This window comes from Pleurodeles waltl, chromosome 3_1 (genome assembly GCF_031143425.1).
Source record: "Pleurodeles waltl isolate 20211129_DDA chromosome 3_1, aPleWal1.hap1.20221129, whole genome shotgun sequence".
Classification (NCBI taxonomy): Eukaryota; Metazoa; Chordata; class Amphibia; order Caudata; family Salamandridae; genus Pleurodeles; species Pleurodeles waltl.
The window spans coordinates 368344022-368368800 of record NC_090440.1 but is presented as its reverse complement, the minus strand read 5'-3'; the positions used below and the strand labels follow the sequence as shown (position 1 = coordinate 368368800).

Below are 24779 nucleotides of genomic sequence, written 5' to 3'. Positions count from 1 at the left end.
TTGTGTGCAGCTGCTACAACTAAAGATTCAGGTGGCAGTTGAGCCCCGTATGTACAGTGGATAATTAGGAGACACTCTACATTTCTCAGCTCTCACTGGATTGTTGAAAATATCAAAGGTGTGGCAGAACATGCCCTTTAGAACGGGGAAGTACAGGGCAGAGGAAATAGTCTTGAAGAGGCAGTCTTCCTCTATGGGCTCCATGGATAATAGCACGTTGTGCAAACTGGCAGCCCTACCAATAAGGTCACAATAGGAAGTGGTATCATTAGGAGAGAGGGGGTTTGCGGGGTACAGGTTGGTGGCTGTATCTGCTGGTGGACTAGTGTTGTATGCTTCCCTAGCAATATGTAAAGGGCTGTGGCCTTGTCCGTCTTCCTTCTCTGCTTAGGAGGAGTTGGAATGTCCATGGCCTCTTCAAAAGGCAGTTGCCGACATTGAAGTTTTCAGCTCACAAGCAGTCTGCTTTGATGTTTTTTTCAGCGCCGAGCTAGGGCTGACCGTTTCCAAAGATATTGGTTGGTGCCATCCATGGCCCAAAGGCGGTGGCCGCCTGGCAGTCTATTTTTGATATTTGACCCTGTGTGTTGGTCTGCTAGGATAGGCGGGGAGGTGGGGGCACAGTACACTACACACAGCTGCTTGAGACGCAGGCAAATCATGGATCTCCAGGTCGGATCAGGAGCTGTAATCAGGGGAGAAGGTTCCTTCATCTGGAGCAGACAGCTGTGCATGGTTCCCCCTGCATGTCCTCAGGCAGAAAAGGCGCAGCGTGTCATCTTCTCTCCTCTGACACTTCAAGACATCGAGTCCAACAGCTGCTAACAGTGTACTTGTACCTGAAGGAGCAGCAAATCTTGCAGTCAGTATTTTTGTGCTCAGGGGAGAGGCACAGACTGCAGACTTGGTGAAGATCGGTTCGAGGGTATTTAGTGGATACCGAGGACAGTAACGTAAAGGCATGTGTTCCATCACCGGAATGAAGTAAGGACACTAAGAACAAAAACACATGTAGGGGCCCCTGGTTAATGGAAAACCACCCAGTTGATTCTGGGGTCATCAAACTATGGATTGTGAACAATAACAATTCCGACATAAGGCAGATATAGACAAAGAATAGTGCAGTACGACAGTGTTGAATAAGAGTAGGAGAGCACATGTCTGAACCAAATGGTGGAAGAAAACAATCTAACAATGAAATTGATGACCATGCGCATTCTCAACGAAAGGAGGAATCACAGTACCTTGTGGCTTGAAAGACTATTTGAAGAAAAACAACTTGCACACTTCTGAGCCCAGCACAAGAATGCAGGATTATGCACAGCATGTGTATCTACAGTGACGCATGCCTCAAACACACCTTTTATAAACAATTTGATGATCCTTTGAGCAAACAAGGATAGACTACTATCAGATAGTCTAACCATTTGCATAGCTGCTATTGAACTTTAACCGAAAAGTACTTTTGTGGAGAAGGCATAGCAGCATTTGGTGCAGTAGTACAGAAATGGAATTTGGGGTCTGATTTAGAGTTTTGTGGGTGGAGGTAAGTCAGTGGGTACCCTCACCATGGCCATACAGGGGCTCCCCCCTATCGAGTTTCAAGTTGTCTGCCAGCCCCCTGGACAACTTTAAACATTGGCAGGAACACAATATATTGAGTACCATCTGTCAAACTTTGAACATGTTTGTTATTTTATAAACGAAATCCTAAAGGAAGATTCTGTTCTAAAGAAAAAAAGAGAAAAAAAAAAAAAAAAAAAGACCCCCACGCCATGGGAGATTTCTTCTGTGGATTGGGGCATTTAAAATGTGTTACTCTTCCTAGCTACTTGACTGCCCACTCTAAATAGGGCCCTAGCTGAATTGCCAAAATGGACGATGGCGATTAATTATAGGCTTCCCCCGCCAGAGGTGCTTTCACTAGCCAATCGTCCAGGCCTGGAAATACGTGGTGGCCCCTTCTCCGAAGAAATGCAGCCACCAGTTCTATACCATTTTTGAATATCCAGGGCACATCACATTTCAGGCTGAAAAGAAGTGCTCTGAATTGATAGTGCTGTCCTGCCATCAAGAATCTCAATAATGGTCAGTGAATTGGGTATTTGGGGAAGTAGGCACCTTTGCAGATCCTGAGAGGTGAGGAAGCCTCTATCCAGAAGCAACAGAAGGAATTCCTAAAAGGTTTCATTGTGGGAGGGCTCATTTTTTTAGAAACGTCTTGTGCTCCAGGAGGTACAGAATTAGTAGACAACCCCTGGTCTTCTTTCTCACAAGAGAATCTGGAGTAGAAGCCCAGGTTTCCTCTGACCTGTAAACTATTTAAACCAGTGATATTCGAATTACGGACTGAGAGCCACATGTGGCCCTCCAGACCTTTATATGCGGCCCTCTGGTCAACAGCAGCAATGTTACTCGACTCAGTAGTACCATTAAAAATGTTTTAACTTAACAGGCTAGCGCTTATTCACATGTTCAATGAAGTTTAAAAAATAATGTAACTAGTTTGTCCTGTGCAACTTAACTTTAGGAACAATTTCACTTTTAAAGACATCTTTCAGCAAAAGTGTAAAAATATAAGTTTCTTCAGAATTTAAAAAGTGCATTTTATTAACATGCAGAACTGTTTCAGCTTAGTAAATCAGATTGTATCAGTGCACTGAGAAGTTTTTATTTTTTTTATTTTTTTTATTTTGTAAAGTGATAATTATTTTAACATTAATCTAGAAACATTCATTCTTCCCCCCATCCTGGCAACAATGGCAAAAGTGAACTAAGAAGCAAGTCAGTTGTTATGTGACCCTTTGGGTGGCCTGGGCTTGTATTATACATGGACAACAATATAGTTTGTTAAAACACTGGAGAAAGTTTAGTAAAGTGCGTATCCTGAAGTTCTGTATTTTGAGTCCTCCTATACATAGTAAAAGGGGAAAGTGAAATAAAACAATTGCCTAGGATCACACAATTTGGTAAAGTGGGAAAGCAGGGATTAATCCCAGGTTTTCTGGTTTCACTAGATGAATATACTTTGCTTCCCCGAAACGCATCTTACCCCCAACACCCACCCCCAAACCAATCCTCCTCAATTGCCACCGTTCCCCCCCCCCCCCCCCCCCGCCGAACACCACCAACCTAATGGCATCAATGCATCCCTCAGTCACATCACAGACCAAAAATATGGCCCACAGGAAAATCTTTGCGAGTACCCATGGTTTGAACTATTTAAAGACAATGAGGATCTTCCCCACAGCAGTCTTGAAAGTGCAAATGATGTTTCTTTGGTGGCGGACAGCAAGAGGTTTTTAAAAGATTTTTCGTGTATGTCCTGATTCCACAATTTTTAGCAACCAGTGGTCAGCTACGCTCATTCTCTTTTCGGATGCAAAGTGTGAAATCCTTCCCACATTTCCTGACTGAGGGATGGCGGAAAAGGAAGCATTAGGCAGTGAGACATGCTTGTTGTTTTGAAAGCACAACTGAAACATTCCTCACTTTTTGCCTGAAGGCCACTGGTGTCTGTTCTCTGGTCACTCCCATTTTGTTGTGCACTGATCCTCTTTTTTTTTTACTTTGTGCATTGGAACACTGCTAATCAGGCACCAGAGCATGTTCTCTTATCCCCTAAAACATGTCAAAGTTTGTTAAAACCTAAATGGCAAATTTGAGTTGACTTTACTATAAAGCCTTAGTATATGCTGCCTAAAATACATTCCTGGCATAGAAAGTTAAATGCCATCTACGGACGACAGGATGACTCTGCCAGCCTACTCCTGCTAACTGCGCAGTTTTAAAACTGCAACCCGATCGGTCAAAATAACCCCACTGGCAGGATAAAAGCTCCCTGTTATTAATAAGTCACCCATATGTAGGTCTTTTAGCCCACACGGCAGGTTGCATGAAATTCAAAAGTAGGATGAGCACACAAATTTTAATTTAACATGTCCTTAAGGAGACTAGCAGCCCAAAGATATTTTCACCACAGAAAGCAGGCCGGTCCATAGAGAAACACTGAGAAGCAACATTAAATATCAATTCTGCCATCTCAGGTAAGGGATCAGCTAGAAAAAAAATTAAAACAACTAGTTTTAATATTTATTAAAAGCTCAACTTAACAGTGAAGTCAGGTTTTTGATAAATAATTAGGAAAAAGGACTTTTAGAAGGCTGAATCTCAGAAATGGAAAGGACAGGCCCTGAAAACTATGGGGGTGATTCCGACCCTGGCGGTCCTTGACCGCCAGGGCCGGGGTCGGCGGGAGCACCGCCAACAGGCTGGCGGTGCTCCTAAGGGCATTCTGACCGCGGCGGTATGGCCGCGGTCAGAAACGGAAAACCGGCGGTGTCCCGCCGGTTTTACGCTGCCCTGAGGAATCCCCCATGGCGGCGCAGCTTGCTGCGCCGCCATGGGGGATTCCGACCCCCTCACCGCCATCCTGTTCCTGGCGGTTTCGACCGCCAGGAACAGGATGGCGGTGAGGGGTGTCGTGGGGCCCCCGTAAGAGGGCCCCACTTTGAATTTCAGTGTCTGCTTAGCAGACACTGAAATTCGCGACGGGTGCTACTGCACCCGTCGCACCCCTTCCACTCCACCGGCTCCATTCGGAGCCGGCTTCCTCGTGGAAGGGTGTTTCCCACTGGGCTGGCGGGCGGCCTTTTGGCAGTCGCCCGCCAGCCCAGTGGGAAACCCAGAATGACCGCCGCGGTCTTTTGACCGCGGTACGGTCTTCTGGCGGTTCCCGCTTGGCGGGCGGCTCCCGCCGCCCGCCAAGCTTGGAATCACCCCCTATATGCCATTCCACTTAATTGTAGAGACATTTCTCTGGGAAACGTAAGGATCTCACTCACAGATAGTGGCATGCTTCATCAAAAGGTTTCACACACAGATCTCGATAAGGGTTTAAGGTGGACTCAACCACCTGATGTGGGAGCAATGGTTTTTCTGTTGTTTTGAGACCAGAGGGGAAATCTTAAAACGACCTAGGGTAATCTACTAAGGTATTTTTATTTTGAGATGCCCTGGCTGGATTAAAAGCTTTAAAGCGGTTGATTGATGGGGATTGCTATTACTCGGCTGACTTTCTAAACTGTCAACATGCTTTGGCTAACCTCTGAAATTGTCTTACAGGACAGCAAGTTGTGTAAAGACGTTTAAAGTCTCTAGCTCACCAAGGTCATGTATCCTTATTTGGTATACTACATTTGTGATATTGTTATAACATTGTCACGTGCAACATGTCAATTTCTAAGGCACAGAAATGATGCTTGCCAGTACTCGTGGGTGAGAACAAAGAAATGGAGCCCAGGAGGCCAGTTGGATGACCTCCTGTGTGGCTCTGCCACAACGAGCTGCAAGAGGCCTTTTCCCGAAGTGCCCAATTGACCTGTACCGACCTGGACCTGGCTGATGACCTCTGCTGGACTGAGCAGTGATCTTTTATGTGCCGTTCCTGAGGTCCAAAAATACTTGGCTCTGTCTAACTGGACTCCTCCTACCACTCCTGAAAATGTTTGGGCTTTAAGACCTCCTGCGGACCAGGAGAAACCTGCCAAGCAATCCATCTAAGGTGCAACTTTGCTGGGTGAAAAAAACTGGTTTTCCCTGCTTGGAGCTTCTCCGCAGCAGTTAATCTATTTCTGCAGAACCTCGATGAGAAGGTATACTGTCTTGTGAAGCCTTTGTCGGACTTCATGCACACCATTTCCCTCCAGGAGCACTTCGAACTCTGAAAAGGAGATAGAGTATGAAGGTAAAAATCTTAACTGGACGAAGGCACCAAAGTATCAGGGAAGCAGAAGGACTTCCCCAGATGTGAAATTTGAATTTCTCCCACACTAAGATTTGCCACCCAAAACCAACGTTTTCAATGGGACATTGTCAAATGCCTATCTGACATTATGGAGCCCTCCTCAGATATAGCCTACTGCCTTGCCAGAAAAAAAGACTAAATTATAAAATAAAACCTCTGACCGGGTCTGACCTGTTGGTATATCCGACCAGCACTCATAGCAGTTGGCCTGAAATCACACCTAGGTCCCACTCTACCGCAACCTGAAACTACTATTGGTGCATTCCCAGCTTTTTGGCATTATTTTTAATTAATATGAAAATTTATATTTCTGGTTTCACCTCCTGAATTTTTGTCATTTTGGTATCATTTTGCTCGTTCGCTTATTTGATCTGGTTAATGTTTATGAATTGGAGACGTATTTGTATTATGTTGAGCTATTTAGTTTAACTTTTTTGGTATTACTAAATGTTTTACACATTTTCTCTTAGGTACGCCTGTCTGCTCCGTGCCTTAGCTATAAAGGATATGAAGATCAGTTTTAAATTACTGAAACCTTTTACTGGATCTAACAAAAGAGTGCCTTTATTACTTGTGGTGGACCTCAATGCACCCCAACTAATGAACCACTTTCTCACACTGACATATCTTGGCTACGTCTAAGGGTAAGGGGTACAAATGTCTGCCCTGACCGCCATACTTGCCAGAAGCGGCCCTCTGATCTACTGGGACCAGAAAATTGTATTGGAGGGCTTCCAGGAAATGAGCAGTATGTGCAATGTGTTTTCATTTGCATGGTGTTGTTGACATACCTTCCAAACAGCCTCCTCATCTAAGGGCATGCTGAGAATCCTGACTTTTACTTCAGTGCATAAAGATGCCAGGTTCTGTTAACTGGTGTAAGCCTGCATTGATTACACCTGCACCAGCGTCCACCCACACTTTACAAATAACTTTAGCATTGTTATTTCGGTACTTTGGGGATGAGGTTACCCAGAAGAAATATGTTGTGCTACATTTGGTGATGGTGTCATCCCAGAATGGCAGGGTGCTGGCTCTCTTGGTGAAGAATTCAGCCATGGAGCTGACCCTGTGTCCCTGTGCTTCTCTTTTTTGTCCGTGGCTTGAATGCATGGGTGACTTTGGACCTAATTTATGGTGCTATTGAAATAATACATTCTGGCTTACGATGACCAAGGCATGTGAGCACTGTTTCTGGTGCCCTGCATTTTTCTCCAGACATACAATAATATCAAGGAGTTTGTTTTCAGTTTCAGCACTTCTTTCACGATGTAATCTATCATTTGGATTGACTGATTTCCTCACCATTCACGAAGTCACAGAAGAGGCATTCTTTTTCCACTGTTGACACAGGCAGGCCAGACTTCCTGGATCCTCTCTAAAGCAGAGCATGAAAGTAAGCAATATCAGCCAGGGATGAATTCACTTGTGAAGGTGTATTATCTTTATTCTCAGGGATTAAGTAAGTCTCTCATTCATTATACTCATTGTATACTCTTCCAGATCATATGCAGGCACCACTGTGGCTGACTCCCCTGATCGCTAATCTGTCAATATTCATTCTAACTCATGTAAAGAGTTGTACGTGGTATTCAGCACACTGGCAGAAGTGATTGTTTAGAATGGAGTGGAGGCTGTTCAGGCAAGAAAGGTGGCCGATGAGGCACTACCACTAGATTTTGCTGCAATACTGGAGGCATAGGCAGCGGCTGAGGAATTGCATAGCAAGGTTGCAGCTGTACAACCAAATTTTCAAAGATCTTCATCATTGGTTGAAGGGTATTATGAAAGGCTACGGACATCTGCATTGTAGGTGGATGCTGTTGGCGCTGCATGGCCTCATATCACTGCTTATAGCTTCTTTGACATTCATCGTACTTTTGTTCCTCATAATCCCCTCTGGAGTCTCCATCTGGCAGAGCCTCTGATGAGATTAATTTTCCGGCTACTTTGGACGCAAATGTATTTTTTGATGGGCTGGCAGCAATTTTTTTTCTTTCTTTCTATGAGGTGGACTCCATCATTTTCTTTTAAACCATTACAGCTCACAGAATTCTAGATTGTTTTTTTTTTTTTGCAATCATCCCGGACAATGACTTATCCACTTTCAAGGCTTTTTTCCGTAAATTATGAGGCCAGTCTCCTTTCTGGGTCCTCAAAGGTTTTTGAAGGAAATCTTTGACAAATGTCATAGCAAACCACCTCATGCGTTTAGTGTAAGCAATATAGGCATTTGACATGAGGGTGATCAATGTGGACCTTATGTTGTCTGCAAGAAGAACACATTTTAAAGAGAGCTCTTTTGTGTGTCTGTTATAATGAGAGAGAAACTCTTCCTCTGAAAACATACCAAATAATTCCTGAAGCAACTCACTGTGCGGTGTAGATGAAGCAGGGGCCCAGGAAAGTTAAATAGAAGGTAACAAATCTCAGAAATGTAGCAATATGTCAATATAGACCACAGCCTTTTCTGAGAGACTTCCTCACACACAACATGAGGTAGAAATCCAAGCTTTGGTGGCTTCTAGCAGGAGCAGAGAACTCAGCACTTCCATCTCATTAGTTAAAGTTTGGATTGTTTCAAATGATGTGGATGTGCTAATAACTAAACACTGTAGTTAGTTCCACAGCTTTTAACACTGTCTTTCGTTACTCCAAAAACACTATATCCAGCCTCATGACGGCGAAAGGTTCAAGCATGTGAATCTATGAAAGATCCAGTGCTGGAGAATTAGGGATTAACAAAGCCTTACCTTCTCTTCACAGCCACTCTTAGCAAGTGAGGTCAAGCACCATGTCAGGTCCTAACTAACACAGGCACTGGCATTGGAGGATGTTGCTATATTCATCTTTTCAGCAGTCGGAAGAAGATGACCCCAGGAGTAGTCTGCTGCTCTCTCACAGGGATTGGAGATGCAAAGTATTAGCATGACCAACCTCTTAGTGGCACAAATGTGGGAGGGTAAATATCCCCATTTCCTAACTCCGTACTTCGATTATCAGAGTATACAAGCCATTCCTCGAAATCAACTCAAAATAAAACTGCATCTAGTACAATGGAAAGAACGTCATTGAAACACATGAACTCTTTACACTGAATTCATAGAACCTCGTGTATTATGATGTATTATTTGCTGTCTAACATCAGAATTTTTTTTAATTTTTTTTAATGGTCTTACCTGAATTTCTGAAGCTTCTAAACGATTTTCAATTATCTCGATACACTGTCTTTTGGTAGGAGGTTCCTCACTAATTACTGTTTCTTCAACCATGTCTGTTGCTGGTACGGTTAATACTAAAATAAAAACCAGATACTTGGTTTAATAAATATTAAATCATTTGTTTTTGGGACAAAGAGAAATTTCTGTGTTTCTGTTACACCTTGACTTTCATCCCTGTTTCAGATTTTCTTTTAATAACAGCTTCGAAGTCAGAGGTACACTACACTTGCCACATCACTCAGTGTCTCAGACACACCATCTTCCAAGGTATGCCACTGAAATTCCACAGTTGTCGGACTGAAATGTCTTTATTTAGTTAATAACTTAACCATAAAAGACACAAGCACAGAATAAAAAGAAAATACAAGCATAATGTCCAGCATCCCAAACCATTCCATCACATTAGTGTAAAAAAATATAAACTTTACATAGCCTCCTCATATTAAAATGTACCAATAAAAAGCAGCAAGAAATGAAGAATGAGCATAAGAAAAAAAAATTATAAACCATTTCCCATTCTAATAGCACACTGCATATACTTAACTACCACTCACAAAGCAAACGTGAATAGAAGTGAGAGACTGAAAAAAAAACATAGCTTGTCGGCAGTGCCTCAGGGTCGGGACCTAAAAACTGGCACCTGAGAGGCAAATACAATTTACAAAACAGGAAATGCATCGTGGTCTGGGGAGAAGTGGAATTAAAAAGGACAAAATGATAAAGAACACATTATAACAAACAGGTGCAGGAAAGGGAACCATAAAGTGCACAGTGTTAAGTCTTAATCATTTCAGTTAATACCTATGATGACCACTGAGGAACAAAACATGATAAGGCTCCTTTCCAGGATCATGATTAACAGGTGGTTTCTTACAGTGTGTTTCAGGGACTCTGTTCGCTATTTGTCGGACACAAAGCAATAATACAGGTGTTTCATGAGTTCTTACAGGAGCAGGATAGGCCATCGTGATTACAAAACAATTCTGACATATTAAAGCTAGCACTAAGTTAATTTATATCCACCCACTGGATCAGATTGAACAGCCTGATGAAATCTATCAATACCAGTCAGTTGATGGATGTTTACCTTTTTATCCAAATGGGAAGTCATAAAAGAATGGGGTGGAGACTAATGTGATCGATTATATAATCCATCCCCAATTCTAAGTGACACAAAAAGGTGGATGTGCTCTGAGGGACTGCCAACAGTCTTCTCGAGAACCCACTCTCAGCTTTCTGAACTGCATTGTAGTTCTGTACGCCCCAACGCCCTCTCCGTAAGAAGCAAATGAAAGGCACCTTGACTTGGAGACCACTAACATTTTTTTAAGGGGTTTACTAACTAACTTTTTAGCAAAATTAAACAATGCCTGTATGCTTCTCAAGAAAGCGGCCGTCCTCGTGTGCCCCAAAGGGCTCCAACTTCAAGTGCCATCAAATAGGACTCCCAAATAAGAAAAAGTGGGAACAAGGCAAATCTTAGTTCTATTGACATAAGTCTTGGGTTATGTTTTTTTATGCTGTACTCCATTTGGTGGGTCTGAGACTGATGTATTTTAAGATTAAGACCTGCCATGGAAAGAGAAAAATTATCCAAGAGTCTCTGCAACCCAAGAGGGGTCCAAACTCGAGGTATACTATGAGTTGCATAAAGAAGGGCAGGTATAGTGAGGGTCCCAACACTTAGAGCATCGATGCGAGAGTTGGTCAGGAATTTGTCAAGGCCTCTGATACACAGCGGGAACAAAAAGTCAATAAGCATGCAATCCTGTCGAACTATCCCTGATATTATAAAATGTTTGGTCATCTCACCATCTGAACACTAACTAACACCTCATTGTGCAGCTGCCTGAGGAAGCTTACCAGTTATAGTTATCTGAAGTAACTATAACTTACGCCCTGAAGTAACTGTGACTCAAGACCTACCATGTACAGCTACTACCCTCACATATTACATCACTCATGACATGTTTAATGACAGAATTGATAATATCACTGATGACATTTGAAATTACATCATTTACTAAAACAGTATGCATGGTGCGGCCACAGGTTACAGGTTGCTCCAGTTAACTACACCTGAAGAATTTCAGTGTTTCTTATTAGTTTAAAATGTTATTTTGCAACATTGATACCCAACTGTATCATCACTTTCACCTTTGTTTTTTCAGTGAATTCTAAGTTTTGGTTTTAAGTATCTAACTATAATTGAGGTTTTACTCTTTGTTCTTTCAGTGAATTGCTAAGATTCTTTTTTTTTTTTAAATGTAAGTCACTGTAAATATAGGAGGAAGGCCTATGGGACTGGTCAAGGGGTCATTGCAATGTCTGTCAAACATATAAAGCATTTCTAATCACAATAATAGTAAACATGTGTTAAAGTGTTTCTTTTACATTGCAACAAACCACTTAATGCAACCATGAGAGCAACCACAAAGGGTTTCCGCATTCCCGAACTGAAGAGCAAAAGCTCTGGCTCTGGGAATGCTTAGAACTATGATAACATTTTCCTGGGCTTCATGTTCTACAGACCCCAGGACACACAGGGTTCCTGCACTCTCCGAAGCCCTCCCACAGCCCTGGGGCACCACCATGAAGTAAAATATATTAGCCCATGAGGGGCATTATGGGGTGCTTCTTAGCGGCCTTCCCCCAATATAAATTTTTTTGGGCTGTGTCCTGGGTGGGAGCCGCAAACAGCCTTGTTTTTTTTTTTTGGGTGAGCCCCGGGGGGGGGGGGGGGGGGGGGGGTTGGGGGGGCGGGGGGGACTCGCTTCTCATTTAAACTTTTAAACTTCACTGACCACGGGGATAGGGCCATCAGAGCATTTAGAAGGCTCCGGGAGGAAGGCTGCATGCTTCCTGACCCCATTAAAATTGTTTTGGCCATGGGGGATAGGGTCCCCAGGACCTTGAAATGGTTCCTGGGCCAGGACTGTTAAACAACAGTGGAAGTCCACCATTTTGTTCTTATTATTTTAAAACAAATGTTAAAAAAAAAACAAAGGTCAGGATATTCCTATACCCTATGATATCCTAAATTTGTTCAGGCTAGGAAACTGAGTCCTAAAATGGCTGCTGCAACATCTTTGATGTTATAGCAGCAAATCAGATCTTAACTTCTGATCTGATGGGGCTGCAGATCCTCCACGTCCCTCAAGAGCTAGCTTTCTGCCAAATTTGGTGCAATTCTGCTCAGCTTTTGTGGCTGCACCAGTGCCTAATTTTCCTATGGGAAATTGCATTGGGAAAATGCGTTTTAGGGACCTAACCATATATTTCCCAGCCTCTGCTTGACAAATCTCCCATCAATGTACCAAAGTTATTAATACACCATAAAAATATATTTCCTTTGGAAACGTGGACCTACCTACAACTGCCAGTGGTGACTGCCACTGGGTAATATATGGGAAATGTTAATTACTCAGTAAGCATTTGTTTGTGGCATACAATGCTATAGATTCAAATGCTTAGCATAATCCTGCCATCTAGTGTTGGGATTGGATGTGTGCAAGTAGTTTTTCTTTGAAGAAGGTCTTTCAATTTACAAGGTGTATGACGCCTCCTCTTGCTGGTAATGTGCATGGTCATCGACTCCATTGCTGGATTATTTTCCTGCATGGCAGGTGAGGATGGAACGTGACGCAAACCATAGTATAAAGAGATGTCCACGCAAAAGGAGTTTGTGAAAAATAGTGAAAGTAATTGTAACAAGCAAGGTGCCCGGGGGGGGGGGGGGGGGGGCACATGTGAACCTACAGCACTATATGCCCAAAACAGATGATTACTGGGTAAGTAAAATTTTCATTTTGGGGCATGAGTGGCTGTAAATATACATGCTTAGTACAGACTGTAAAGCAGATCTCCTCCAAAAGCAGTGGCTAGTCTGCTGAAGTTACATTTGTTTAAATTAGTGTATGTAGAACTGCTTGGCCCACACTAGCTTATTGACAGGCCAGTACATCTACACAGTAATATTTTGTAAAGGTATGCAGTATAGACCATTGCAGCAGCTTTAAATATGTCAGCTAAAGATATGTTTCCCAGGAAGGCCACTGACACTCCTTTTTTTTTTTTTTTTTTAAATACAAGTGGACTGAGCTCTAGGAGGAACGGGTAGTTCTTTTAGCTTTAGCATAGCGTGTTTGTATGCATTAAAGAATCCATTGTACAATGCACGATTTAGACTTTGTACTTTGTGAGGTTTTGAGAAAGCAACAAATAGTTCTTGTGTCTTTCTAAATTATTTAGTCCTGTATGGAAAGCCTTTCTGCCACTAAGTCAGGTTAGGGAAAACAAATTACAGGCAGTTCAACAGACTTATAAGGTGGAATTGTGATAAAACTGGAGGGTCTGGAGAGGAAGGGTTCAAACGCTGGGCCTATTAATCTTGTTAATAAAATATTGAGATTCCACATGAGAGCTGGTGGCACTCTAGGGGGATTTACTCTTAAGACCTTCCAGGAAGGCTTTGACGACTGGAACCCTGAATAGGTGAGTGTGCTGATTTTGTAGATATTCACCTGCTGCCTCGAGGTGTAGCCTTATAGATGTAAAGGCTAAACCACAGCTATGTAAATAAAATAAGTAGTAGACAATGTGCTGTACTTTAGCTGCTAAGAGATCAATGTGTTCAGAATGATAATAGTTAACAAATATTTTCCATTTAGCAGCATACCAGGCCCAAGTAGTAGGCCTGCATGCCTCTTTAAGAATGTCCATAGACTGTTGTGGGAGATTGAGGTACCCAAATTCTAGGACTTCAGGAGCCAGTTCGTAAGGTTCAGGGGTCTTGGGTCCAGGAGTCAAATTTCTCCATAGTCCTGCATGAGAAGGCACTGCCTATTGAGTAGTTCTTCATGTGGAACCACTAACAGTTCGAGAAGCGTGGTGAACAATGGTTGCTGTGCTCATGTGTGAGCCACCAGGATGAGGGTGAGAGATAACTGCCGAAGTTTGCGAACCACAAACAGAAGCAGTGGGAGAGGTGGAAAACTGTAGGCAAATATCCAGAACCATCTCATTCACAGTGTTTTGCCCTTGGACTGTGGGTGAAGTTTGGGCATTTGGGATTTTCTGCTGTGGCAGAGGTCTATGTGCAATTGTGCTCAGTGCTGGAAGTACTGGAGAAGGACTTGCAGGTGCAGTTCCAACTTGAGGACTTGTTGAAGCCTCCTGCTGAGGGGATCTGCAAAGTTGTTGCCCACACCCAGTAGGTACTCAGCTAACAGGTGAATGTTGTATTGGGGAGCCCACCTCCAAATGGTCTGAGTTAAATGAGAAAGCAGTGGGGACTTGTTGCCCCTTTCTTTTGGAGATAATATATGGTTGTCATGTTGCCCAGCTTAATGAGGACTACCTTGCCAATCAGCCGAGGAAAGAAGGCTTTCAGCACTAGGGGAACAGCCAGTAACTTCATGTGATTTATGTGGAGATGTCTCTGACTGGGTGTCCAGGGGGCCAGGACAGTTAGATCTTACAAATGAGATTCCCCCATCCTGTAAGGGGAAGGTCTGTTGTTATGGTACTCTGCAGAACTGGGTCTAGGAAAGACCCTCATTTTAACAAGTTGTGAGTGTTCCACCATTGTAGAGAATAGCAAGCTTGGCAGCCGACCAACAATAGATATTCTAATTGACCCTTGGCTTGAACCATTGGGGCACTAAGCACTCCCTGCAACTGACGCATGTTTAGCCTGGCAGGGGGTACAATGGCTATACATGAAGCCACCATACCAAAGTGACGTATGACTGTCCTCACCTTGACCTGGTTGAAAAGGGGGAATGAGTGCCTGGAATGATTGTATCTGGCAGTATTCGGGTAAACTTTTCCTAGTACTAAGCGAGAACTGCTCCTAGGTGAAGTTGGATTGGATGGACAGCATGCTGTGAGTCACGGTGGCCGCTGCCTTCCCCCTTTCTTCTTCCCTCCCCATATTCCCTTCACAGTCCTGCTATGGACAGTCTTCCCCCACACTCCCATTTTGAGAGGCCCAGACGGGGGGCGCTACTACATCAAAAGAATATAGATATAACTCTCTGCTGCTTAGTTCTGTTTTAATTTTTAGGCAGTATTGTTATGTCATGACTAATTTGTGTAATTGGACAACTTTACTGTCACTGTGTTCTGATTTGAATGGAAACTGTTCTGATTTTACACTAACCACATGTATGGTCTTAATGAGCCTTATTTTGTCCTGTTTACAATAAAACATGTTTAAATAAATAAATAAAAAGGTTGGAGCAGAATGGGTTGGAGGTGTGATTTCAGGGCACTGATTGTAAGCCTAGTTCGTGAAGTAGGTTTATGGTGACCTGCATGTTTTGAAAGCACTTTTTACATGTTGATCTTTTGATGAGCCATCTAGATATGGAAAGACATGTATGTTTTGTCTGCGCTGGTGAGCAGCTACTACCGCAAGACATTTGGTAAACACCCTGAGTGCAGTAGTGTCCTTAAAGGGAAGCACTCTGAATTGGAAATGCAGACTGATTATTACAAACCTCAAATCCTGGCAATGTGCCAGGTGAATAGGATTATGAAAGTAGATGTCCTTGAGTCGGCTTGTTGTAATAGCAGGATGATATGTTGAAGAGTGAAAATGATCTGAGAGAATGGAATTCGTTTAGGGGTCTGAGGCCCAAACTTGGTCTCTGGGACCTGTCCCTTTTGGGGATAGGGAATCATAGTGAATACTGGAGACCCATAATAGCACCTCTGGCTTGAGAGTACAATTAGATTTGTGACAACTCATATTAGGCCTTATTCTCTCACCCTCTACAAATACATATGGTAGAATGTTTGTTCTCCTGGATCTTACTCTAGCAAAACACCGGAAAGTCATACATTGGCTCAGCCTGGAGCCCCCCAGATATGAAGCCTAGTTACAGAAAGTCAATGAGTGGGCGGTGGCTGAAGAGGTCTGAATGAAGCTTGCCCGTACGGATGATAAAGTGGAAGAGGATTTGCGAGTCTGGGCTGCTATGCGCAATGACCTCCAAAACCCTCCCCCTGAGATTATTGAAAATACTGTAAATGACTGGCCGCACCATAGTCCAGACGACTCCTTGCCACAACTTACTCATGCATCAACATAAGAATATGCTTCTTCCCTAGGTCCCACCATGATCCACCAACACAAGAGCAAGGGGGAGGTGGAAAGAGGGAGGGATGGATGCTGTGGGGTATGTTTTTCACATTTATACAGCAATGAATATGATAAGTTTTATCTTGGGAAATTTCCGACTAGCATTTGCAATATGTAAGAAAGTGCTATGTATTACTACATTCTGGTCTATTTTGAAAAATCAATAAAGGTCATATAAAAAAGGAATTTTAGTGAATAGACTCTTGTGCCTTGGTGATGGAGTGGAACAGGTTCTATAGCTCCTTTTTTTGAGGAGTGCTTGTATTTCTTCCATGAGCAACTGCTGATGTTCTATGGAAAGTCTATTTTCGAGGTGGAATGTTGGGAGGTGTGGAAGTAAGCTCCAGACAATAACCATGTTTGATAATCCAATATCCAATGGGCAGAGGTAATATTTTGCCAGGCGAAAAGAACCCTTGTCGTTGACCAGACAGGTGTTGTGTGATCGCGGGAATTAATGGAAAGTCAGGGTTGTGTGGTTGTGGCGGAAGGTTTTGTAAATACACCCTTGCCTCTACCTTTGGAGCGGTTACCCCTATCTGAGCCTCTGTAGTATCCGCTAGGCCAGCTGGTTTAGGTCTGAGGCCGCTGGTATGTGGTGGAGGTCTCAGGGCAGGTGGTCTTGGAGACTCAGTAGTAAGGAGGGACAGCGAAAGAAGCCACAGTGAGGGTATCTACTTCAGAACCAAAAAGATGTTCCCCATCAAATAGGAGGGGCCAGGAGATTTTGTTGGACTTCAGGTTTAAACCCTGAAACCTGGAGCTGAGCATGAGCATGTTTGTGTAATAATAAGCTAGAATTGATCCCACTAGCTGCAATATCAAGGGCACAGCCAATTGTCCTATTAGATATTAAAAAACTGATAAATCAGTTTCTAATGTTCTTCTGGAAGGGACTGGATTATCACCTCCATCTCATCCTAGTGAGCCCTATCGTATCTGGAGAGGAGGCCAACAGAACCTGCAATCTGCCAGTGATTGGCAGATTGGGTTGCCACTCTCTTTCCAGTTGCATCAATCTTTCTATTCTTCTTAACTGGTGGAGGTGCCTCACCACATGTTTGTGAATTGACTCTTTTACGTGCTGCTGCTACAGCTAAAAAGTCTGGTAGAAGTTGATCTTTAATAAATATTGGGTCATTAGGTGATGCTTTATGTGTTATGACCCTGGATCATACAGGGTCATTGAAAATGTCAGTAGTGAGGCAGCGCATGCCTCTGAGCATAGGCAAATATTGTGTTGAGTGTTGTGTTGTGTGGAGGTCAGTGTCTCAAATAACAAATCATCCTCTAGGGGCTCTGTAAGCAATTGCAACTTGTGGAAGGTTACCAATTAAATTGTGGTAAGTGATTAGGTCATCAGGGAGAGAGGATTTTGCAGGGTACAGTTCAGGGTCTGTATCAGCAGGTTATCGGTGTTATATGTGTCCCAGGGGTCATCTTATTGTGGGATATCGAAAGTGTCCCCCTTATGTCCACCCATTATGTAAAAATGCAAGGACCCTTAAAGAGAGTATGGTGTGGGGGCAGCCAGTGAAGCAGGTAGTGGGGGTGTGTATGGTGTGTAGCAGGTGTAGATGGTGGACTAATGTACACAGGGCTTGTGGCCTTGTCCATTTTCTTTCTGTGCTTGGGTAGAGTTGGAAAATCCAAGCCTCCTCGAAAGAATGAAAGAAAGCTGTCATTGAGGCCTTAAGGGGGGGAAGCATTTTAATGGGGGTGGGGGAAGCATCTGTGATTATGCACCCAGTAACAGGGTGGATCATGATGTGCTTATGTTTACAGTCAATTTCCGTCTATAGTCTCTGAAGCACGGGTTCCAGAGACCTCAACCCATGTGCTGCTTTGCTGGGGGTAAAGGTTTTTGGCTTTGATGCTGAGGATTTCGGTGCCGAAGTTCTGGGCTCTGAAGCAGATGGTTTTGATGCTTACATTCCGGCGCTGAGCTGGGAATGGGTGTATCCGAAGCAGACGGTTGGTGCCGATCATGGCCCAAAAAAAGTGGCAGCGTGGCAATAGTTTTAGGTCTGACTGTAATGGGTTGTAGACCCTTTGTGGTGGTCTGCTGGGGTCAATGTCAGGGTGGTGGGGGTACAGTACTCACAAATGATTGAGCTGGAGACAAATCTTGTATCTCGATCTCTGAGCCGGAGCTATCATAGGGGGATAAGGTCCCTTCATCTGCAACCAACACTTGTACCTGTAGTTCTTTCTCAACATCCTCTAGTTTGAGGAGGTCTTGTGTTTCATCCATGCTCCTTCGAGACATCTTGAGGCATCAAGCCTGACGATCAGGAAGAGTCTTCTTGGACCGGAGGGAGCGGCAGGCTTCACAGCTGGCCTCGTTGTACTCAGGGGGAAAGGCACAGATTACACACCTGATGCAGTTTGGTGTGAGGTTACTTAGGCCCATATTTATACTTTTTTAGAGCCACATTTTTGTCATTTTTTGACGCGAAGCGGCGCAAACGTACAATATACAATTGTATTTTGTAAGTTTGCCCCACTTTTGCGTCAAGCAGCGCAAATGCAGAGCTAAAAAAGTATAAATATGGGCCTTAGTGTGACACCAAGGAGAAAATCGAAAAGGAGTCCATTCCATCACCAAGTGGACATGATGAGGGTGGAACGCCTAACAAAAAATCAGCACCCCAAAGGGCAGAGGCCCGCGAGGAGCCATGGTTGATGCGAGTCGCCCTGATGAAGTTGACGCCGTCAAATCGACAGTGTGAAAAAGGAAAGTGACTGAAATCAGTACTAACGGGAAGTAGGTATAATGGTGTCAAACCGGAGCAGACGAGCACACGCCCGAACCCGATGGCAGAAGAAAACAATCTAACAATGGAGCGAGCTGATGACCATGCGCATTACCAGCAAGATGAGGAGTCACACTACCTCGACTTTCTTCAAAAGAAGAACACCTTGCACACACCCACACTAGATGGTAGAATTATGCTTAAAATGTGTATCTACAACCACACACACCTCAAACAGATTTTCCCAGTGTGAAGTTTGGTGCTAAGCTGGACTGTGGTGGTCAGTTAGTTTTTGGAGGGAAGTTCAATTAGGGAATTATCTTTATTCCAGTACTGGTTATTGTTTTCAGTAATTAGTGTAGATCGTAAATAATAATGCAATGTTTAATTTTGTTTCACTGGGTTTCGTTTGCCATTTTAGTGAAAAATGTGCTGCCTATAAATGTCAGTGCGCTACTACACCACCCTTCAGTAACATGTGCAAAAGGGAGCTCCAAAATGCACCATTGGCCACATAATACACCTTTACCATGCTCAAGCTGAACTGGCATGGGTAGTTTGCTATACTTGTTCTTGAACTTTAAAACTAGTGACTTGTGACTTCAGTGATTTACCATCGATGACAGCGCCCCACTCTAAAAACTGTTGCAGCACCACTGCTCCAATGGTAAAGGAGACTCGAGCTTCCTCACAGTCCGTTAGATTTGTGCCTGCTGTTAAGCAAGGACAGAGAATGAGCTGTTGTGGTTTGTTTCGGATGAAGTCCACCAACTCTTCCACCTTTTACTGAAGTATTGCTCCAATTTTTTTTTTCAAGTTACTTGTAGATGATGGTTTTCTCAGCCAGATGATTATTCAAACTAATGTCTAAGCCGAGAAGTATTTGACACAGAACAGTGACAAGTTACTGCCACATTCAACAGCACATCAGTATACACCAACTTATATGTAAGAGTTGGGGAAGTTTTGGGGTCTTTAACTCTCAAGTATTATTTACAAACCATGTGTGTTCTCTTATTTGCCTCATGGCCCACTTGATGGCATACTATTGTCCTCTGCTGCCATGCATAAAGATCATATTTTGCTTGAGCACTGCATACTGCACTTCAATGATAATGTACAGGCATTTCCCAGAAATCTTCCAGACTGAAAAACTCTTTAAAGTCCTGTGCTGGACCATCTTGCCCAGAGCTTTAAGGAAATACACACACCAGGACGGAACATAGCTGCAGATGAGTCCCTGGTGTTATTCAAGGGACTGTTGCTCTTTAAGCGGTACCACAAAAGCAAGAGAGCTTGTTGTAGTATCAAGTTGTACCTAATAAAGTAAAAGCTCTAATGGCTTGTAGGAGGTGCGGGTATAGCGGTATAAAAAGGGTATTATGAAGGACTATAAGTGACGAAATCTAGTTTTAGTACTATTGGGATTTTATTGGCCTATGTATTCCAACCCTTTGTTTCTTTATACACTCTCATTCAGTTTGTGTTCTGATCGTTCTCAGTCTTTTCCTGTGTGCTTTTACTGTCCTTTTTCACTGGTCCTTTCTTTTGGCCTCTAAGGTGTTCGAATTGTCACTAAAGAGTGAAGTGCCCCTGTAGGTCTTCTAAGTGAAGTAAGTAAACTGGTTCAGGAGGACTGTTGGCTTCACAGTCCTCCTGGTGCACGTTAGTAGGGCAGAAAAAAAAAAGAATAATATCAAGGCAAAATCAACAAAATAAAGTTACTCTTAGTTTTAGTTTGTTGGATCACCGATGTCGGTTGATCCTAAGTGCCTGTCCCGTCTCCCTCTCCACACAGCCCACTCTGTGCACCCTCCCAAGAAGCACACTATACTGATGGCTGAGGCAGGAACGCACCTGTGATAGCCATGTCCCTCCAGGGACGTGGCGGGAGAGTGCTCTTAATACAGAGGTCTGTGCCCCGCGTCATCGGGTCCCGGTCGTCTGTGGTTTCCTCACCCTCCTTCGTTCTCTAGCACTCGTCATCTGCCCTTTCTCCATCGGCATCTCCTGTCTTCCTCTGTGACGCTGCGCGCGTCTGGAATCCTTCTTTTGTGTCACTGGAAACCCGGCTTTCCGGGTTTGTACCGCATTCAGCAGTGCCCCGGGGGTATCGGTTATACGGCCCAGGGTCAACGTCGGTAACCAGGGTTCTAGCGACCCGGTTACACACCCCTCCCGTAGAAAGGGACTGCTGGAGTTCCTGGTCCATGGGGGTATCGTGACAAATAATCTGCCGTACACAGCTGGTTTCCTGGGAGGTGTTGCACCTGGAAAGTAAAGGGTTGCAGTTCCATAAACCAACACAGTAGGCGTGAATTGGTATTCTTGTGTCGGGACAACCAAGTAAGAGGGGCATGATCGGTATACAGTATAAAGGGATGTCCCAGGAGATAATATTGAAGATTTTTGATGGCCCATTTGATTGCTAGACACTCCCTTTCCATTATGGGGTAGCATTGTTCACGGGGAAAGAGTTTGTGACTAATGAACACGATGGGGTGGTTATTATCAACCTCATCTTTTTGAAACAATACGGCCCCTATACCGTCCGTTTGAAGATAGAATGGTTTTTGGAAGTCTGCACAACTTAATATTGGCTCAGTGGTAAGACATTTCTGTAGGGTGGAATAACTATGCCGTTGGGCTGGTGTCAGGTTTGATATCTTTGCAGGTTGTCCCTTCCTTAAAAGATCGGTCAAAGGGGCAGCCAAGGTGGAATAGTGTGGGATAAATCTTTTATAGTAACCTACTAGACCTAGAAAGGAACGCAACTCTTTTTTCGTGGACAGGGTGGGTATTTGTAGGATGGCTTCTATTTTGCTCATTTGCAGTTTAATCTGTCCTTTTCCTATATAATAGCCAAGGTATGCAATTTCGTCACACGCTAGTTGACATTTTGAGGGGTTGGCAGTGAGTCCTGCGTTTTGTAGTAAGTAAAATATTTTGTCTAGGTGACTTATGTGTTCGGACCATGATTCGCTATAGATCACTATCTCATCTAGATAGGCGACAGTATAGTTACCATGGTGTTGCAACAAGTTATCCATGAGTCTCTGAAAGGTTGCTGGGGCCCTGTGTAATCCAAAAGGGAGTACAGTAAAATGGTAGAGACCTGATGGTGTAGAGAAAGCCATTTTTTCCTTGTCCCTGGTGACAAAGGGATCTGCCAGTAACCTTTTGTGAGGTCCAAGGTGGATAAGTAGCGGGCCTTTCCCAACCGTTCCAGGAGTTCATCAACTCGTGGGATTAGGTAGGTGTTGAACTGTGATATAGTGTTTAACTGCCTAAAATCAATGCAAAAGCAGATGGACCCATCCGGTTTCGGTACCAAAACAACTGGGGAACACCAGGGGCTCACGGAGGGCTCTATGATCCCCATCCGTGGCATCTTTTCCACCTCTTGCTATACTAGTTTCCGGGCTTCTGGGATTCGATAGGGCCGAAGGCGAACGACCTTCCCTGGTTGAGTCTTGATTTGGTGTTCGGTTAAAGTGGTTTTCCCTGGGTTTGAGGAAAATAGTGATTTGTGCTTGATAAGGAGAGAACTGAGTTACTCTTGTTGGTAAGGCAGTAAGGAGGTGTTTATATGGGGTCTTTCGTGAAATGGTTCTTGATCTGTTGGGGATAACCAGATTTCTAGTTCCTTTACAGTGTTTACAAGGAACCCTGATGTCAAATGAGGGGTGGTCGGTTCAGGTTCTTCCCATTTCTTTAGTAGATTTATATGATATATTTGTGTTTTTTTTTTTGGGGGGGGGGGGGGGGGGGTTCTGACAACTCAATAGTATACGTTACAGGAGTTACTGCTCCCAGTAATCTATATGGACCTTGCCACTTCGCTAACAGTTTGTTGTCTGAACTAGGTAGTAATATAAGGACTTTATCTCCAGTATGTAACTGTCTGAGTTGAGTGTTTTTGCCATAGTATCGCTCTTGTTTGTCTTGGGCTCTTTCGAGGTGTATTCGCACATCCTCCCATACTCTCTGGACTTGGGACTTTAGCTGTTGGGTGTACTCTAATAGGTCTTTGCCCCCCCTCCCTTCTTCTTCCCACAACTCCGCGGCCATGTCTAAGAGGGTGCGTGGTTGTCGGCCGAAAACTAATTCAAAGGGACTATGGCCTGTAGAGGATTGTACATGGGTTCTTATTGCGTAAAGTACCAGCGGTAACTTTTTTTCCCAGTCTTTCCCCGATTCAGATTTTTTTTTTTTCAAAAGGGATTTTAAGGTACAGTTGTACTTCCCTACAAAGCTGTCCATTTGTAGAGAATGTTCGTAAGTGTTTTACACCTATTATGACATATTTGAGTCATGAGATGTGACATGAACAGTGTTCCCTGATCCATCAGGGTCTCCTTGGGGAACCCTACTCGTGAAAAGAACCCGACCATGGCATAAGCCACACATTTGGTCGTCATACTGGACAAAGGTATAGATTCCGGGTACCGAGTCGCATAGTCGACTAGGACAAGGATATAGTTGTATCCTTTTGAGGAAGGAATAAGTGGGCCCGCCAAATCCATACCTATTCTTGAGAAGGGAATGTCGATGATAGGTAGCGAGTACAGGGGTGCTCTCTTTTTGGGCCGGGGGTCTATTAGCTGGCATCTAGGACATTGCTGGCAGAAGCGCCGAATATGGGAAAATACCCCAAGCCAATAAAATCGGCGCAGAAGGTATTCTTTCGATCTTTTCCCTTCCGAAATGTCCTCCCCCCATGTGACTATGTGCTAGGTATAAAGCTTGAATGCGATAGGGTTCTGAGATTACTAACTGTTTCTTTTCTTGGTTATTAGGGTTTGTGATTCTATATTGGAGGCCTTTTTGTACCACAAAATAGGGACCCACCTCTCCTGTTATCTCTGGTTTGGCTGCTTTCCAGGCGTTTTGGAGGGTAGGATCCTCTCTTTGACTACAGCGGAAAGGAAGAATAGAGGTGACCGCTATGGTTCATGCACCTATCGCTTCGTTCTTTTCCTCTCTCAAATGGTAGAGTTTCTTTCCTTCTCTTTTTTTCCTTCTTACTGGGTTTGTTCCATTCTTCTCCCAGTCTTATGTGTACCCTGGCGAAAGGTGCCTCCTCCCACCATAGGTCGGTCTGGTTTTTACCCTGCGTGCTACGCAATAAGTCAGCAAAATATGTATAATCAGTGCCCATGATGACTTCTTCCACCAATTGGTTGATGACTCCCATCTCTATTACGTCCCGTCGTCCCTCCCACTCAAGGGAAACAGAGACCACAGGGTATTCCCTTAAGTCACCGTGAATACAACATATAGAGACAAAGTTCCTGGGGTTTTGAGCGTTAAGATCCACCAGATTAACTCTAATGACTGACTGGCTGTAGCCGGAATCAACCAGTACTGTGGCATTGTGTCCATTAACAACCATCTACTTTATATATTTCGTGTTTTCTCTTCCAGTATACAAAACTCTTCCACGGGCAATGACGATTTCCATAGGTTCCGGCCTGACGTCCTTGTGGGGACACACTCGAGCAATGTGGCCCCACTCTCCACAACTATAGCACTGAGGTTGTTGGGTCGGGGTTTTCTCAATGATTCTGGGAAAAGGAGTCTCTTCAGGAGTTTTCCAGGGTACAGGACAATAGGAGGAACCTATAGGCCGACGGGTAGGAATGGCTCCTTTCGATGGCTCAGTTTTAAAATCGGTGGAGCGGTGGTACGCACACGTCAGATCTATTGCCATATTGGTATCGACGTTGGGGTGTTGCTTGATCCAATTGCGGGTGACAGCCGGTAAGGCCTCAGGTATTGTTCAAGTAGGATCGTTTGAATAACATCTTCTCTATCATTACCAATAGGCCCCAACCATTTGAGTTACA

General features: G+C 43.8%; 1 protein-coding gene across 4 annotated transcripts in view; it reads right to left on the bottom strand.

The window, feature by feature from the left end:
• GABPB1 (GA binding protein transcription factor subunit beta 1) overlaps positions 1–24779 on the bottom strand; it is a 368057-nt gene that overhangs the window by 41175 nt on the left and 302103 nt on the right. For 3 of the 4 annotated variants that reach the window (XM_069222548.1, XM_069222545.1, XM_069222546.1), the window contains exon 9: positions 8986–9101. In XM_069222548.1, the coding sequence (XP_069078649.1) occupies positions 8986–9101 (116 nt within the window). Of the gene's footprint in view, positions 1–7111; positions 7185–8985; positions 9102–24779 lie in introns of all 4 variants that reach the window. The other variant, XM_069222547.1, reaches the window with a different exon arrangement.